Source organism: Rana temporaria, chromosome 11 (assembly GCF_905171775.1).
Source record: "Rana temporaria chromosome 11, aRanTem1.1, whole genome shotgun sequence".
Classification (NCBI taxonomy): Eukaryota; Metazoa; Chordata; class Amphibia; order Anura; family Ranidae; genus Rana; species Rana temporaria.
In genome coordinates, this window is record NC_053499.1 from 25,900,077 (window position 1) to 25,919,719 (window position 19,643).

At 47.4% G+C, this 19,643-nt stretch overlaps 1 protein-coding gene across 1 annotated transcript in view; it reads right to left on the reverse strand.

Annotated features, from left to right (window-relative positions):
- Nucleotides 1-16,729, reverse strand: part of LOC120917154 (transmembrane protein 178B) — a 79,888-nt gene extending 63,159 nt beyond the window's left edge. The window contains exon 1 of the mRNA XM_040328238.1: nt 16,202-16,729. Within this exon, the coding sequence (XP_040184172.1) occupies nt 16,202-16,628 (427 nt within the window). The 5' untranslated portion in view covers nt 16,629-16,729. The remainder of the gene's footprint in view (nt 1-16,201) is intronic.
- Between the last annotated feature and the right edge of the window lie 2,914 nt (nt 16,730-19,643).

Consider the following 19,643-nt stretch of genomic DNA (forward strand, 5'->3'; position numbering starts at 1 on the left):
TGGCATCATGTACACCTATGGGAAGCACGCTTGATCGTCATGTACACCTATGGGCACCTATGGGCAGCATGTCATGATCATGACTAAGCACTAAGTAATAGTGTGAAACGCGTCAGCTGGTGTCCTGTTTGCAGTGGCATGCACTTTGTGATCCTGTTTTATCAATAAAAAGCAATATTTTTGGAGTGCGGCTGTCCAGACATTCCTTTTTATCTTGTGCCAGTATAATGGACAGCTATAGAATTTGTGTTGGGAGTATTTAACAGTCATCTATGAAAATGTATACTACATGTTAGGGCTAGGAAAAAACAAAAACAAAAAAAAAACGATTTGAATCGTGAATCGAAGGTCAAATCGATTCAGATTTTGACCAAATCGATTTTTGTTTCCATAGGACCGGCGCTCCGCAGACTAGGCTGAAGCCGCGACCTCGCCTAAAAAAAAATCCTGCCCGCAGCTCGCCACGATCCTGGGAAAAGGCCGCGGACTAGGCCGAAGCCTTTTCCCAGGATCGCGGCGAGCAGGATTTTTTTTAGGCGAGGCCGTGGCTCTGGCCTAGTCTGCGGCGTTTTCCCAGGATCGCGGCGGACTAGGCCGAAGCCGCGGCCTCGCCTAAAAACTCCAAAAAAAAAAAATTGATTTGAATTGTGAATCAAGTTAAAAAAATAAAAATAAAAATCGCTGATTTTTTTTGGGCCAAAATCGCCCAGCTCTACTACATGTTCACAGTTATGTATTGGTGTCGGCAGTATCCTGTTCTCAGTCAGCATCAATGGACAGCTATGTCTGAAAACAAACAGCCACAGACAGTGTATACCAATTTATCGTCCAAAGTCACCATATACCAGGCATGTCCAAAGTCCAGCCCGGGGGCCAATTGGAGCCCCTGTTCCAGTTTAATGTGGCCCCCCTGGTAATTTGGATATATACTGTATTTATCGGCGCTGCCTCGGAGGGGACAGGGAGAGGGGGAACGAATACTGTCAAATTACATACAGGAGAAACTCCTGTTTACTCAGCGACATCTGTAATAGGAAGTCCCGTCTCCTGGGCTGCCATTGGACGACTGCTCTGTCTATCATAGGAGGTGGGACAAATTGGAATAAAGAGGCTGCTGTGTAAACAGGAGATTCTCCTGTATGTAATCTGTTGGTGCTCATCCCGTGTCCCCCTTCCCTCCGAAGACTGCAGATGGATATCGATCAGGCTTCATTCATGGCAATGGAGAGGCTGCATTCATGGCAATGGTGAGGCTGCATTCATGGCAATGACCCTTATTTTGCTTCAGTTTTTTTATTTACATTTTTTTCCCCTGAAACTTCCCTCCTAAAGTGAAGGTGTGTGTTATACGCCGATAAATACGGTATAACGCGCCCACGCTCATCTCTTCACCACACACAGCCACAAAGGCAAGAGAATTTGTGTTGGGCAGTGTATTAGTGCTCGAACAAACACACTTAGACCAAATTTTAATTGGTTCAAAGAATGTCAGGCAAAATGGTTGGCCCTTACGCATGTTCACTTCATCAAATCTGGCCCTCTTTGAAAGAAGTTTGGACACCCCTGCCATATACAATGCACAGTTTACATCCATTGTGATGAGCAGCTACAGAGATAATGTGTTCACTTTCATGAGCATCACTCTCCGATATGGAAAGCATACTTGGCATGTTCACCATTACCAACAGACATCTATGGACTGTGCACGATAAATACCATGGACAACCACTGCAAGTGTGTTACTCATGATCAGCACCACCTACACCCGACGACAATGTACTGTGTATGTTCAGAACTGTGGACAGCAAAGGACAGAGCTCTGTTGATGTTCAAGACCAGGGGTCTCCAAATTATCCAACCAAAAGGGCCGGTTCACTGTCCCCTAGACTTTAGGGGGGGCTAGAGTGCCCGTAGTTGGTAGAAAGAGGAATAGAACCACGTTGATGGTATTATTGGAAGGAATTGTGCCCCATTGCTGGTGTCAGAAGGACGAAAAGTCAGTAGAAAGAATGGTGCCCCCACATTGGAGTCAGTGGGACAAATGGTGCCCCAAGGCTTGGATAAAAGGCAAGCAAAGGGCCGCAGTATGGAGACCACTGTTCTAGACAATGAACATCTATATGGTTGGTCTACTGTTCGTGTGAAGCACCATTGAAACATAAGAAAAATGTAATGTTCTCATTCAGAAAAGTGGACAACTATAGGCACTGCACTGTTCAAGTCCAGTATCATGAACACCTATAAATAGTGCACCCTGCATGTTCAGCTCCATTGAATTCATTTCACAGTGTATTTCTAATGTTCAGAACCATTCACATTCAGAACTGTGCACTGTATTGTTCATGGCCATGCACAACTATGGGCAATATTGGTTCATGCAAGGACAAGGGAGAGCTATGGGCAGTTCAGTGTTCAAGTTCAGCATCCATGCCACCTATGAACAAAGTATTGCTCAAGTTCAGCATCCATGCCACCTATGAACAAAGTATTGCTCAAGTTCAGCATCCATGCCACCTATGAACAAAGTATTGCTCAAGTTCAGCATCCATGCCACCTATGAACAAAGTATTGCTCAAGTTCAGCATCCATGCCACCTATGAACAAAGTATTGCTCAAGTTCAGCATCACTGCCACCTATGAACAAAGTATTGCTCAAGTTCAGCATCACTGCCACCTATGAACAAAGTATTGCTCAAGTTCAGCACCGTGGCAGCTATGAGCAGTGCCCTGTGCCCATGTTCAGCACCATGGCAGCTATGGGCAGTGCCCTGTGCCCATGTTCAGCACCATGGCAGCTATGGGCAGTGCCCTGTGCCCATGTTCAGCACCATGGCAGCTATGGGCAGTGCCCTGTTCAGCACCATGGCAGCTATGGGCAGTGCCCTGTTCAGCACCATGGCAGCTATGGGCAGTGCCCTGTTCAGCACCATGGCAGCTATGGGCAGTGCCCTGTTCAGCACCATGGCAGCTATGGGCAGTGCCCTGTTCAGCACCATGGCAGCTATGGGCAGTGCCCTGTTCAGCACCATGGCAGCTATGGGCAGTGCCCTGTTCAGCACCATGGCAGCTATGGGCAGTGTCCTGTTCAGCACCATGGCAGCTATGGGCAGTGCCCTGTTCAGCAGCTATGGGCAGTGCCCTGTTACATGTTTATGGGAAGTGCCCTGTTACATGTTCAGTACCATGGCAGCTATGGGCAATGCCCTGTTCCATATTCAGTACCATGGCAGCTATGGGCAGTGCATTGTTCAATACCAAAGACAAGAATGTGCAGTTCACCATTTATTTACAGTATATGACCATGGACAGCGCTATTGTGCCATTCACGTGCACTGCTCTACCCTAAAGCCACCCTCTAACTAACCTTGCGTGTAACTCAAACACTAGAAAGTTAACCACATACCAATCTCTAGTACACCAGGAGGCTACACTGCAGACTAAGCCTTTCTACATTGAAATATAAATATTAATAAAGAAATCCCTGTGCTATTATATAGAAATATCCCCAAATAAAACAAAGTATCCCCAACACAATACATGTAAAATCAGAAGTGTAGACAGCTATGATCAGTGCATGGTTCATGTTCAGCACCATGGACAGCGATGGGCAAGTTAGAGGTGTTCAATGTTTAGTGCCATGGACAGCACTGTTTAGTTCATGACCATGCACAACTATGAGCAATATATTGGTTCATGTAAGGACAATGGAGAGCCATGGTCAGTTCAGTGCACTGTTCAAGTTCAGCATCACTACTGCCACCTATGAACAAAGTATTGCTCAAGTTCAGAAGTGTGGACAGCTATGGGTAGTGCCCTGTTCTATGTTCAGTACCATGGGAGCTATGGACAGCATCCCGTTTCAGTACCATGGCAGCCATGGGCAGTGCCCTGTTCAGTACCATGGCAGCCATGGGCAGTGCCCTGTTCAGTACCATGGCAGCTATCGGCAGTGCCCTGTTCAATACCATGGCAGCTATGGGCAGTGCCTTGTTCCATGTTTAGTACCATGGCAGCTATGGGCAGTCTGTGGTTTATGCTCAGTGTGAAGTACAGCTACAGACTGCACGTTCAGTGGTAAAGATAGCTATATGCAGTGCCCTGTTCATGTTCAGCACCAGTGGCACCTGTGGACTACTTAATGTTCATATTCAGCTCCACTGACATCATTACACAACATATTTGAAATGTGAAGAACCATTTGTATTCAGAACTGTGGGTGGCTATGTGCACTGCATATAGTTCAAGACCATGAAAAACTATGGGCAATGTTCATGTTAGGACAATGGACAGCTATGGGCAGTGCATAGTTCATGTTCAATGCCAAAGACAAGAATCTGATTTTCCGACAACAATTGTGTGATGGCAGGTTTTTGACGGATAATCCGACCGTCTGTACGCTCTATCGGACAATTGTTGTCGGAATTTCTGACAACAAATGTGGAATAGCCATGCTCTCAAATTTTCCGACAACAAATGTGTGCTGTCGGATTATTCGATCGTGTGTACACAAGCCCATCGGACTAAAATCCACAGTACAAAACACACATTTTCCGAACCAATGCTAACCATAAGACAACATTAGCAGAAGTTGCCCAAAGGGTGGGGCTAAAGAGCAGAAAAACCGTGTAGATGTGTATGTTGGCTGAAAAAGTTCTGCCTTCTGTATGCAGAACAAGTTCGGACACCCTCCACACAAAATTCCACAGATTTGTCCGATGGAAATCCGATCGTGTGTATGAGGTTTTATGCACAACAGACATCTATGGGTAGTGCATTATTCAGGTTCAGCACCACGGACAGCAATGGGTAGTGTATTATTCAGGTTCAGCACCACGGACATCTATTGGTAGTGTATTATTCAGGTTCAGCGCCACGGACATCAATGGGTAGTGTATTATTCAGGTTCAGCACCACGGACATCTATTGGTAGTGTATTATTCAGGTTCAGCGCCACGGACATCAATGGGTAGTGTATTATTCAGGTTCAGCGCCACGGACATCAATGGGTAGTGTATTATTCAGGTTCAGCGCCACGGACATCTATGGGTAGTGCATTATTCAGGTTCAGCACCACAGACAGCAATAGGTAGTGTATTATTCAGGTTCAGCACGACGGACAGCAATGGGTAGTGTATTATTCAGGTTCAGCGCCACGGACAGCAATGGGTAGTGTATTATTCAGGTTCAGCGCCACGGACAGCAATGGGTAGTGTATTATTCAGGTTCAGCGCCACGGACATCAATGGGTAGTGTATTATTCAGGTTCAGCGCCACGGACATCAATGGGTAGTGTATTATTCAGGTTCAGCGCCACGGACAGCAATGGGTAGTGTATTATTCAGGTTCAGCACGACGGACAGCAATGGGTAGTGTATTATTCAGGTTCAGCGCCACGGACAGCAATAGGTAGTGTATTATTCAGGTTCAGCACGACGGACAGCAATGGGTAGTGTATTATTCAGGTTCAGCGCCACGGACAGCAATGGGTAGTGCATTATTCAGGTTCAGCACCACAGACAGCAATAGGTAGTGTATTATTCAGGTTCAGCGCCACGGACAGCAATGGGTAGTGTATTATTCAGGTTCAGCGCCACGGACATCTATGGGTAGTGCATTATTCAGGTTCAGCACCACAGACAGCAATAGGTAGTGTATTAAAGCGGGGGTTCACCCAAAAATCAACTTTCTGCTATTAGATCCAGCATACTGCTGACATCTGCAGTATGCCGTTTTTTTTTTTTTACTTATCGTTTTATCAGCCGTTGTTATCCGGCTCCGAGCGGGGATTCCTTCCGGGTATAGGCGTTCCTAAGCCAAGCGGAGTTGATTGACGGGCTGCTAAAGCGCATCACGCCTTCCGAAAATACCCAAAGTGACACTCGAGTGTTTACGGCGCCTGCGCAGTCAGCTCTACACGGCAGGCGCAGGCGCCGTAAACACCCGAGTGTCACCTCGGGTATTTTCGGAAAGCGTGACGCGCTTTAGCAGCCCATCAATCAAATCCGCTTGGCTTAGGAACGCCTATCCCCCACTCGGAGCCGGATAACAACGCCTGATAAAACGATAAGTACAAAAAAAAACAGCATACTGCAGATGTCAGCAGTATGCTGGATCTAATGGCAGAAAGTTGATTTTTGGGTGAACCTCCGCTTTAATTAGGTTCAGCACCACGGACAGCAATGGGTAGTGTATTATTCAGGTTCAGCACCACGGACAGCAATGGACAGTTCATATTCAGCACCACAGACAGCTGCTGAACAAAGCAGGACCTGTCTGCAGGTACATTCTAAAACAGGGGTGTCAAACTCAAATTCATCGGGGGGCCACATCAGCAGTATGGTTTCCCTGAAAGGGCCGGTTGTATCTGTAGAACTATGTATCTAATCTTTATTATCATTGCGCTATGTACAGAGTGCAGGGGGCAGGATTGCGCTACGTACAGAGTGCCGGGGGTCAGGATTGCGCTACGTACAGAGTGCCGGGGGTCAGGATTGCGCTACGTACAGAGTGCCGGGGGTCAGGATTGCGCTACGTACAGAGTGCCGGGGGTCAGGATTGCGCTACGTACAGAGTGCCGGGGGTCAGGATTGCGCTACGTACAGAGTGCCGGGGGTCAGGATTGCGCTACGTACAGAGTGCCGGGGGTCAGGATTGCGCTACGTACAGAGTGCCGGGGGTCAGGATTGCGCTACGTACAGAGTGCCAGGGTCAGGAGTGTACTATACAGTGTGCAACATCTCATTTCCACCCCTCCTCCTGGGTTCTGACCTCTGCACCCATGACTCTCCTCCCATCCCCCCACCTCCACAGCACCCCCCCCCCAAAAAAGTTTCCTCACATCTGTACTCTCTCATACATTCGTACCTGGAGCTGTCAGCAATCTCTGCCACTATGCTGGGCTGCTCACAAAAAAAAGGGCGTCGCTGGAGGGAGGAGGTGAGAGCAGCGTCGAAGCGGAGGCGGGGGTGGAGACAGAGCGGAGGCGGGGGTGGAGACAGAGCGGAGGCGGGGGTGGAGACAGAGCGGAGGCGGGGGTGGAGACAGAGCGGAGGCGGGGGTGGAGACAGAGCGGAGGCGGGGGTGGAGACAGAGCGGAGGCGGGGGTGGAGACAGAGCGGAGGCGGGGGTGGAGACAGAGCGGAGGCGGGGGTGGAGACAGAGCGGAGGCGGGGGTGGAGACAGAGCGGAGGCGGGGGTGGAGACAGAGCGGAGGCGGGGGTGGAGACAGAGCGGAGGCGGGGGTGGAGACAGAGCGGAGGCGGGGGTGGAGACAGAGCGGAAGGGGGAGATGTTTACTCTTGTTCTTATGGGGACCGGCCACGCATGCGCTAATACAAAGCCACGCCGCTCGTGGGACTGAGGAGGAGGATGTTTTCCCTTGTTGCCTGGGTATACCTGGCAGAGAAAAATGAAGCAGTGAGAAAAACAAAACAAAAGGGAGTGGCCAGAGGCTGCTGTTTGGGCCACATGACAAGGCCTGGCGGGCCGTATTCGGCCCGCGTGCCTTGCGCTTGCCACCTGTGTTCTAAAACAAACTGGAACATTTTCTTGTCCAGCCCTCTAATTAAAATTGGACATCACTTTTCCCCATACAACGATTGTCAACGGATTTCATTGCAGTGAAAGTCCCATAGTCGATCATCCAACATTCTTTGCTGTGTTAGCCCAATGCACAAAGTACATACATACATACATACACACATACATACATAGTATGAACAAGAAATGCCAGCACGCCCCCCACCATCATGCTGGAGATGGTAGTTCCTCTGTAGCAGGAAGGAGAATCATTGCTCATACCTGATATTACTCTCCTCCCTCTCACATCCATAGGAAACAAATCGTAGGAAATATGCAATTTTGGAGTACTAAGCTCTGATTTCATTATTAAACAATCATTTTTAATAGAATACATGGGGACTGAATCCCTTATACACAAACAGACTGTATATTCCCCTTCCCTTCTTGTCTGTTTCACTCTCTGACCACCTCCGAAAATATCACCTCATTAGGGGGCTGAGAAATGGATGTCACCATCTCAGTATGTCAGTGAGATCTCACGGAGTGCGGCTTTCCGGTTGTTTTCAATGTATTTCTAAGTGGATGATGAAGCTGGGGGTGGATTGTGGATTGCGTGCGCTCGTGTGTCTGTCTGTATGGGGGGGGGGGTGGGTGAGTATAACAGTTGTTTGGCCTGTTATACACTCCGAATATTCACATGTGGTTTGAGCCTTTGTTATAAAAGAATGACCTAAATCTGGAAAAGCACACAGCCTTTCTCCTAAGAGACGCAAACCTTAAGGCAAAATATTCTGGAAAAGACCCCATCTATTGACTTTTTTTTTTTTTTAATAAAAAACCTTGTTCCATTATTTAAAACGATAAAAGATATCATGGAAGGATGTGCAGTTCTGTGTTATAAAGACTGGAATTCTTGGACGAATAGCAGGACCACGTAGGTCAAGAACATGCACAACTAGCACAGCAAAAAACAATATTCTGTATTCTTGAATAATGTGATATTTTCTGCGTTAACATTCAATATCTTTAATAAAAATTGACCTATATCAAATAATAATTCATCAACGCTCTAAATTCCTATCCCACCTGACACGTCGGCAGAATCGTGTCACGGCTCCGTTCCCACCTATGCGGGTGTGACTATGCGTGGGCGCTTTGGTGCAACTCGTTTGTTTTTAGTGATTTGCCCTATTTGCAACAATTGCACAAAAGTGTGCCCATTTGTTTTTATTTTTAATCACATTGCATGGCAATAAGTTACTATGCTGTGATGTAGCACACATGTATTGCTGGTCCATACGAGGCGATTTAGTACGCATTTGTAGCGCTATACAAGTTGCTCACTCACATATGAGGTGCTATTAAGAATTAAGGGCACTGAAAAGCGCCCGCCAGGACACAGCGTGTCATTCATGCTCTGAGTGAATGCATGCAGGGCCGATCCGCCCTATAGGCTCACTATGCAAGCCGCTTAGGGCCCCGCAAAGCTGCAAAGGGCCCCCCAAATTACTAGAGGCCCTGCCTGGTGAGAAGTCATTTTCGCCCCCTCAACCCGCTTCTCAACTCGCTGACTGCATGGGAGAAGAGGTAAGAAGTCAGCACCCCCTGCTTCTCAATTTAATGTAAGGCCTCGTACACACTACCGAACATGTCTGCTGAAACTGGTCCGCAGACCAGTTTCAGCGGACATGTTCGGTCGTCTGTACGTCCGACCGGACAATTTTCCGGCGGACCGGACAGGTTTCCAGCGGACAAATGTTTCTTAGCATGCTAAGAAACATGTCCGCTGGAAGCCTGTCCGTCGGACATGTTCGGTCGTCTGTACGACTTACCGGACATGTCCGCTCGGCCGAAAGCCCTCGCATGCGTCAAAGTGATTCGACGCATGCGTGAAAGCATTGACCTTCCAGGGTCGCGGCCACGTCACCGCATATCCTGTCCACGGGGATTTTGGTTTGATGGTGTGTACAACCATCAGACCAAAATCCGGCAGCGGACATGTCCGATGAAAACGGTCCGGCGGACGGTTTTCATCGGACAGTCCGTCCGTGTGTACGAGGCCTTAGATGTCTTTCCGACAGCAGAACACCCCCTCCCCCCGCTTCTCAACTTTCTTTAACGTGAAATGTCACTGTCCTCAGCGCCCCCCGCTTCTCATTTTTAATGTGCCATGTCATTTTGCTTAGGGCCCCAAGGAGGTCAGGATCAGCACTGAATGCATGCAATATTGCACATGTTCCCAAGTTGCATAGGTGCAATGAACTAACTATATTGAAATTAGGGGGTTAGTTCACATGAGTGGTTGAGGGGCATTTTTATGAGGCATTCCAGAGGCAGTAGATGAGTGTGCACATGCTGTGGCAGGAATTATACCCCATGTTGCTCTGTGACGCTATGCTTGCAAAAAGTGTGACCCATTTAAGTGAATAAGGCCACCTGCACGCGACGCGTTAGTGTGGAGGTTAAAGCAGGCGATGAGAAGGCCTTTGGTTCACATGCTCTCTGCACATGCATCGTTCTTCAGAGACCAAAGCAAGTGTGAAAAAGCCCTAAAAATTTCTAAAGCACACATTAAAGTGGTAGTAAACCCTTTACAACCACTTTTACCTACAGGTAAGCCTCGATTAAAGCGGAGGTTCACCCTAAAAACACGTATTTAACATTCCATTCAGCATAATTCCAACATTTACACAATGCCGTTTTTGCCGTACATACCGTCTTATTGTTATTTTCCACCCGGTTTCCGGGTTCTCACTCCCGCGAAAGTAGGTGTTCCTATGCAGAGGCTAGATGATTGACACCTTGTGAAAAACTTCCCCCTGGCGCATAAGGTGCGTCACCAGTTTTCCGAAAGTAGCCGAACTGCTAGTCGGCTCTATACGGCGCCTGCCGTGTAGAGCCGACTGTGCAGGCGCCGTATAGAGCCGGCTACTTTCGGAAAACTGGTGACGTGCCTTATGCGCCGGGGAGACGTTTTTCACAAGGCATCAATCATCTAGCCTCTGCATAGGAATGCCTACTCCCGCGGGAGCGAGAACCCGGGTGGAAAACAGTAAGAGTACAGAAAAAAAAAAAACGGCATAGTGTAAATGTTGGAATTATGCTGAATGGAATGTTAAATACATGTTTTTAGGGTGAACCTCCATTTTAAGGTATACTCGTAGGTGCAATAAATATCTCCTAAACCTCTACGGTTTAGGAGAGATTTGCAAAAGAGACAGGCGCCAATGTCTACGGCACATGCACCATAAACAACGGCGCAGGCACACTGTAGAAATGGCAATTGGGCCGTTTCTATTGGAGATCGTGCCGTGACTGGCGGCTCCAGCCAATCACACCGCCGAAGCCGCATTATCCGGAAGGAAGAGGGTGAAAGATGGGCGCTTCATGGAGGCGAGGAAATCAGGGACATCACAGGCTTCGGTTTCAGGCAAGTGACACATTATGGGATACTATGCATCGCCTACTAGACTATTATGCTTGACCTTTGCAGGGAAACAAAAGTGGAAGTAAAACCCATCAGGGTTTACTTCCCCTTTAATATAGTGAGGGAAAAAAGTATTTGATCACTTGCTGATTTTGTACGTTTGCACCACTGACAAAGAAATGATCAGTCATTAATTTTAATGGTAGATTTTAAACAATGAGAAACAGAACAAAAATATCCAGAAAAACGCATAATATATATTATATGATTTTAATGAGTGAAATAAGTATTTGATCACCAATCAGCAAGATTTCTGGCTCCCAGGTGCCTTCTATACAGGTAACAAGCTATTGCAGGCAGAATCGCGGCGCAATGCTGTTACTGCTCCTTTTCTGAGTGGTGCGATTAGTCGTTATTACAGTGCGATTTATCGCGTGACAAAAATTACGCCACGATTGGGGTGCCATTTAGAAGTAATGGCATCCAACAATTTGCCATGATTTCGAATAGTGGGCAGAATCGCGGCGATGCTGCCCACAGTTTGGATCACTCAGGTGTGAACGGAGGCTTATGGAGAAGGGGTGGAATTAATGCGGAGGTCTACACAAAAATGGAACCTCCGCTTTTTGGAACCCCCTCCATCACATTTGGCACCTTTCAGGGGGTGCAGATACCAGTATAATACAGGCATTTGCACCCACTTCCGGGAATAGACTCCCGCAGGGGTCACGCCCCCCCACGCTGTATTCTGGGAAACACACAGGTCGCAGAACACAGCAGGGACCAGTTAGGTCTTTTTTTTTTAGGCGGACCTCCGCTTTAAATAAGCTAGTACTTTATCGGATATGTAAACCAAATTATTTTGTTTTATTGTTTTATGTTTGTTTGTGTCTTATTATTACTTTGCTATTTCTTATTTAGGTTTATATTTTTATGGTTTTATGTTTTGCAAAACAAACTAATTGGATACATAAATAAATGGAAACTCACCATATAAAGAACACAACCCACAGCTGATCCAGAGGAAGGCAAACAAAACCCTTAAAAGATGGAGCTTCCCATCTCTGAAGACCACACTAAAACATATAGTGTCTAATGATCATCTAGTAAGACCCGAATACATCCGGCCTGCCTTGCAGAGCACATAAACATGAATTCCCCCATTAACAGACGTGCACACATTAGACACACACACACACACACACACACACTAAAAGCCTGAAGATGTCTCCTCCCCTGCTATATTGACAGTGTTCAGCCTCATATACCCCAATGTTGTGAACCATTCCCACCTACCTATTCATCATCTCCGTTATTACTCCACACATATACCGTGTATTAGACACAGGCTCTTCATGTCCCAGATTGAACGTGACATTCTCATTCATTTCAAAAAAAGGTGCAACAGCCCAAGGACAATCTCGTGAAGCACCGACCATGCCCTACAAGACATCTTTATAGAAGACCATTAGCATTTATATTGCCCCAGATACACTACAGATCATTCTAAAACCATCACTGTGACCTAGCCAGATAGTCAAAGACACGCTGTTGGGAAGCAGGACTACAAGTCCAAGTGTCCCGGTGCTGGTGTGTCTCTAAATCTCAGCATTCATTATTCAGGTGGATCTATAGCAGTCTCTCATATCACAGTATGCGGTGTAGAGGAGGATATTCTATACCAAGACTCCACATAGCAGTAGGTTGTATAATTGAGCACTATACACCCTAGAATATACATTCCAGCAGACATATTCCAGGTGGACCTTCCTTATCAAGGGCACTGTGTAATCCTATATGCATTATATAGGTGGTCCTCATTTCTATAATGCAGGAAATGTGTTATACAGCATATACGGATGTGAGATAGATAGATAGATAGATAGATAGATAGAGATAGATAGAATCACACACACACACACCTACAGCCCTGATATACAAAGTATACATACCAACATACCAATTAAACCCCTTTCACTAGACTTTATATCCCATTATACACAGACCTCCTATATAGCACCCTGTTTAACCAAGTACATACTGTATAGGTACCTATCCCAGGGCCAGCCGACTACATTCCAATAATTTGTCAAAGTGGATACCCTATAAAAGAAAGATTACTCAATTATCTAAACATTTATAGCACAGCCTACTCAACTTAGCGATAATATGCATATACCTGTGCCCTATGATATGCGTTTGAATGGTCCTCCTCAGCCAACAAAGATGACATATCCCAATGCAAACAGCATGAATGGTCTTACTATGCACAGTAGACAAAACATTGCACCAGTGGACCCCAACTCACGACTTGACTACGCAAACTCCCTCTACTTAGGACTACCGAAATACCAGATTTCACGCCTACAAGTCGTCCAGAACACGGCAGCCAGACTGGTAACAGGTAAAAAGCCATGGGAATCAGTCTTCCCGGGCCTTGAGGTCCCTCCACTGGCTGCCCGTACAGGACCGGGTGACATTCGAGACACTCTGCCTCACCCACAAATGTATACAGGGGAAGGCTCCCCAATACTTAAGCGAGAAAATAAAACCTTACGTCACCAAGCGCGTGCTCCGGTCAACCAACCAAAACCTTCTCCAAATTCCTAAGTCCCGATACAAATCAAAGGGAGAACGCAGATTTTCGGTCCAAGGACCATGGCTCTGGAATGCTCTACCCACTACCATCCGCTTGGAGGAAAACCATTGGGCCTTTAGGAAAAAACTAAAGACCCACCTCTTCTGAAAAGACCGGTACGACTATGGAAGCCAGCGCCTTGAGGCCATTAAGTTCGCATTTGTTGCGCTATACAAGTTACTCACTCACTTTCCTAGAAGGCAACCTATTCCAGGATGCACCATACATGGCTCCTCTACCATTAGAATATAGACCAAAAAGTACCGTGAAGGTGGCTTCTCCTCCACTAGAAGATATAATAGAAAGTATGGTGGCGGCGATTCCTTTACCACTAGAAGATATAATAGAAAGTATGGTGAAGGATATTCCTCTACAACTAGAAGATATAATAGAAAGTATGGTGGAGGCGATTCCTCTACAACTAGAAGATAAAATAGAAAGTATGGTGGAGGTGATTCCTCTACAACTAGAAGATATAATAGAAAGTATGGTGTTGGTGATTTCTCTACCACTAGAAGATATAATAGAAAGTATGGTGGAGGTGATTTCTCTACCACTAGAAGATATAATAGAAAGTATGGTGGGGGTGATTCCTCTACAACTAGAAGATATAATAGAAAGTAAGGTGGAGGAGATTCCTCTACAACTAGAAGATATAATAGAAAGTATGGTGGAGGTGATTCCTCTACAACTAGAAGATATAATATAAAGTATGGTGGAGGCGATTCCTCTACCACTAGAAGATATAATAGAAAGTACGGTGGAGGAGATTCCTCTACCACTAGAAGATATAATAGAAAGTAAGGTGGAGGGGTTTCTTCTACCACTAGATGATATAATAGAAGATACTATGAAGGTGGCCCCTCTTTTACTGCAAATATAAAGTAGTGTGAAGGTGGTTCCTCTACCACTACAAGATATAGAAAGTATTGAGAGGATCAGGATGGGCCCTCTATACCCAAAACCTGGGGTATCCCAAAAGATATTGGTCAACATGAAGTATTTATAGGTGCACCACACATTCTCTAACGAGATTACAGATCAATGTGCACTATAGGTGGACCCCTATTTCCCTAAAGACACCATAAGGCAGTATGCACTGTAGCTGGACCACCTAAGCCCACAAATAAAGAAAGCTGGCATGCCACACAGCTGGACTAAATATGCCAATAAACAAATACCAATATGAACTACCACTTTCTAACCACAGAAAACATTAAATATTAGCATGCATTATAGATAGTGGTATCCCCATTGTATGATCACATTTTTCCATATGTTCCTTTAGGTGGTCCCCCCTACTGTATGGACACATTCTTCGATATGTACTTTAGATGGCCCCCCCATGATATATACTGAGACCCCACCTTTATAGGGATGCATTCTCCAGTATGTATACAGTATTTTCTGGTATGCACTATAGGTGGTCCACCCTATTCTCTGGTATGTACTCAGTCAGTTCCCCGCTGTTTCTTGGTATGTACCATAGGTGGTGCCCCTATTCTCCAGTATGTACTATATGAGTGACCCCCCTATTCTCCAATATGTACTATATGAGTGACCCCCCCTATTCTCCAGTATGTACTATATGAGTGACCCCCCTATTCTCCAATATGTACTATATGAGTGACCCCATATTCTCTGGTATGTACTATATAGGTGACCCCCCCTATTCTCCAGAATGTACTATATAGGTGACCGCCCATTCTCCAGTATGTACTATAGGTGACCCCCCTTATTCTACAGTATGTACTATAGGTGTCCCCCTATTCTTCAGTATGTACTATAGGTGACCCCCCCCCTATTCAACAGTATGTACTATAGGTGACCTCCCTATTCTCCGGTATGTACTATAGGTGACCCCCCCCCCCCTATTCAACAGTATGTACGATAGGTGTCCCCCCCCTATTCTCCAGTATGTATTATAGGTGACCCCCCTTATTCTCCAGTATGTACTATAGGTGACCCCCTATTCTCCAGTATGTACTATAGGTGACCCCCCTATTCTCCAGTATGTACTATAGGTGACCCCCCTATTCTCCATTATGTACTATAGGTGACCCCCCATATTCTCCATTATGTACTATAGGTGACCCCCCATATTCTCCATTATGTACTATAGGTGACCCGGCTATCATCCAGGTATATATTATAGGTGTCCCCTATTCTCCAGTATGTACTATAGGTGACCCCCCCATATTCTCCAGTATGTACTATAGGTGAGCCCCCATATTCTCCATTATGTACTATAGGTGACCCCCCATATTCTCCATTATGTACTATAGGTGACCCGGCTATCATCCAGGTATATATTATAGGTGACCCCCTATTCTCCAGTATGTACTATAGGTGTCCCCCTTATTCTACAGTATGTACTATATAGGTGACCCAACCCCATATTCTCCAGTATGTACTATAGGTAACCCCCCATATTCTCCAGTATGTTCTTTAGGTGACCCGGTTATCATCCAGGTATATATTATAGGTGTCCCCCTATTCTCCGGTATGTAGTATAGGTGACCCGCCTATCATCCAGGTATATATTATAGGTGACCCCCCTATTCTCCGGTATGTAGTATAAGTGACCCCCCCTATTCTCGGATAGGGACCCCCACCTTTCAGGATGAGCTCCTCGGTGTCCTTGTCGAAGCCCTCCCGGTGACATCTTCTCCAGAGGCCGGACACGGTTGAGTTGAAGCGGCGGGTGCAGTGACTGTCCATGGCCAGGTAGGGGCGGGGGGAGGGGAGCTCCCGGTACCGGTATTCCCGGTGTGACACCTCCCCCACCCTGGAGATCAGGCGGACTCCTCTGGACAGCGGCTCTCCTCCGCGGGCGGTCCGTGATTTCTCCCCTCGGAGGGGGAGGTGCTGGCCCGGGGTGTACATGTATCCCGGATCGTTCCTCTTCCCCCCAGGCTTCCTGCACCGGTCCCGGTGTCTCCGGGCGTCCGTCTCATACCAGTGATCGGTGCTCAGGGCCACCGCCAGCAAGGCGAGGGCGGCCAGGGCGAGGCACAGACCGGCACCGGCCAGCAGCCTCATCACACCGGAGAGGAAAGGGGATCACACCCCGGGCACCGGCCTCAGCCTCAGCCCGCAGATCTCCGAGCACTGAGGATGGAGAGGAGGAGGGGGAGGGGAGGAGCCTGGAGCCCCGACACATGGATGAGCCATACACCCGACACCCGGTACATGGATAGTCCATACACCCGACACATGGATCATCTATACACCCGACACCCGGTACATGGATAGTCCATACACCCGACACATGGATAGTCCATACACCCGACACATGGATCATCTATACACCCGACACCCGACACATGGATAGTCCATACACCCGACACATGGATAGTCCATACACCCGGTACATGGATAATCTATACACCCGGGACATGGATAGTCCATACACCCGACACATGGATAGTCCATACACCCGACACATGGATCATCTATACACCCGACACATGGATCATCTATACACCCGACACATGGATAGTCCATACACCCGACACATGGATGAGCCATACACCCGACACCCGGTACATGGATAGTCCATACACCCGACACATGGATAGTCCATACACCCGACACATGGATCATCTATACACCCGACACATGGATAGTCCATACACCCGACACCCGGTACATGGATAATCTATACACCCGGTACATGGATCATCTATACACCCGACACATGGATCATCTATACACCCGACACATGGATCATCTATACACCCGACACATGGATCATCTATACACCCGACACATGGATAGTCCATACACCCGGTACATGGCTAATCCATGATACACCCGACACATGGTTTATCTATACACCTGTCACTATACTGTACACTCAACACATCAACCATCCCATCATACACCGACACCTGTCCGTCCGTCATACGCCGACACCTGTCCGCCCGTCATACGCCGACACCTGTCCGTCCGTCATACGCCGACACCTGTCCGCCCGTCATACGCCGACACCTGTTCGCCCGTTATACGCCGACACCTGTCCGTCCGTCATACGCCGACACCTGTCCGTCCGTCATACGCCGACACCTGTCCGTCATACGCCGACACCTGTCCGTCCGTCATACGCCGACACCTGTCCGTCCATCATACGCCGACACCTGTCCGTCCGTCATACGCCGACACCTGTCCGTCCATCATACGCCGACACCTGTCCGTCCATCATACGCCGACACCTGTCCGTCCGTCATACACCGACACCTGTCCGTCCATCATACACCGACACCTGTCCGTCCGTCATACACCGACACCTGTCCGTCCGTCATACACCGACACCTGTCCGTCCGTCATACACCGACACCTGTCCGTCCCTTCAAGGCTATAGGCATGATAGAAATCTGATCAGAGACTGTGGACATGGTACTAAAGATGATCAGAGACTGTGGACATGGTACTAAAGATGATCAGAGACTGTGGACATGGAACCAGAGATGGTCAGAGACTGTGGACATGGTACCAGAGATGGTCAGAGACTGTGGGACATGGAACCAGAGATGGTCAGAGACTGTGGACATGGTACAAGAGATGATCAGAGACTGTGGACATGGTACAAGAGATGATCAGAGACTGTGGGACATGGTACAAGAGATGATCAGAGACTGTGGACATGGTACAAGAGATGATCAGAGACTGTGGGACATGGAACCAGAGATGGTCAGAGACTGTGGACATGGTACAAGAGATGATCAGAGACTGTGAGACATGGAACCAGAGATGGTCAGAGACTGTGGACATGGTACAAGAGATGATCAGAGATCGAGGATACGGAACCGGAGATGGTCAGAGACTGTGGACATGGAACCAGAGATGGTCAGAGACTGTGGACATGGAACCAGAGATGGTCAGAGACTGTGGCCATGGAACCAGAGATGGTCAGAGACTGTGGACATGGAACCAGAGATGGTCAGAGATTGTGGACATGGTACCAGAGATGGTCAGAGACTGTGGACATGGAACCGGAGATGGTCAGAGACTGTGGACATGGAACCAGAGATAGTCAGAGACTGTGGACATGGAACCAGAGATGGCCAGAGACTGTGGACATGGAACCAGAGATGGTCAGAGACTGTGGACATGGAACCAGAGATAGTCAGAGACTGTGGACATGGAACCAGAGATGGTCAGAGACTGTGGACATGGAACCAGAGATGGTCAGAGACTGTGGACATGGAACCAGAGATGGTCAGAGACTGTGGACATGGAACCGGAGATGGTCAGAGACTGTGGACATGGTACCTGAGATAGTCAGAGACTGTGGACATGGAACCAGAGATGGTCAGAGACTGTGAACATGGTACCAGCGATGGTCAGAGACTGTGGACATGGAACCGGAGATAGTCAGAGACTGTGGACATGGAACCAGAGATGGTCAGAGACTGTGAACATGGTACCAGCGATGGTCAGAGACTGTGGACATGGAACCAGAGATGGTCAGAGACTGTGGACATGGTACCAGCGATGGTCAGAGACTGTGGACATGGTACCAGCGATGGTCGGAGACTGTGGACATGGAACCAGAGATAGTCAGAGACTGTGGACATGGAACCAGAGATGGTCAGAGACTGTGGACATGGAACCAGAGATGGTCAGAGACTGTGGACATGGTACCAGAGATGGTCAGAGACTGTGGACATGGAACCAGCGATGGTCAGAGACTGTGGACATGCTATTGGAGTTTTTGGAAATCAGAGACATGTCTCAAGAGACATTCATAGATTGGATACATATTATATATTTTATAAACAGGATTATATGGAAACACAGATTAGTGTTAAAGGGTCACTAAAGGAATTTTTTGTTTTAGCTAAATAGCTTCCTTTACCTTGCTGCAGTCCTGGTTTCATGTCCTCATTGTTCGTTTTTGCTTTCATGTTGCTGTAAATCCTCTCTGTTCTGGACACTTCCTGGTTGCCTGTTTCCTGATAACCACAGTACTGGGAGATTTCTCACGGTGGTCACTAATGTGATTATTGTGTGTAAAACGAAACTGGATTGGTGCTGAGGAGTTTTAGACAAAGT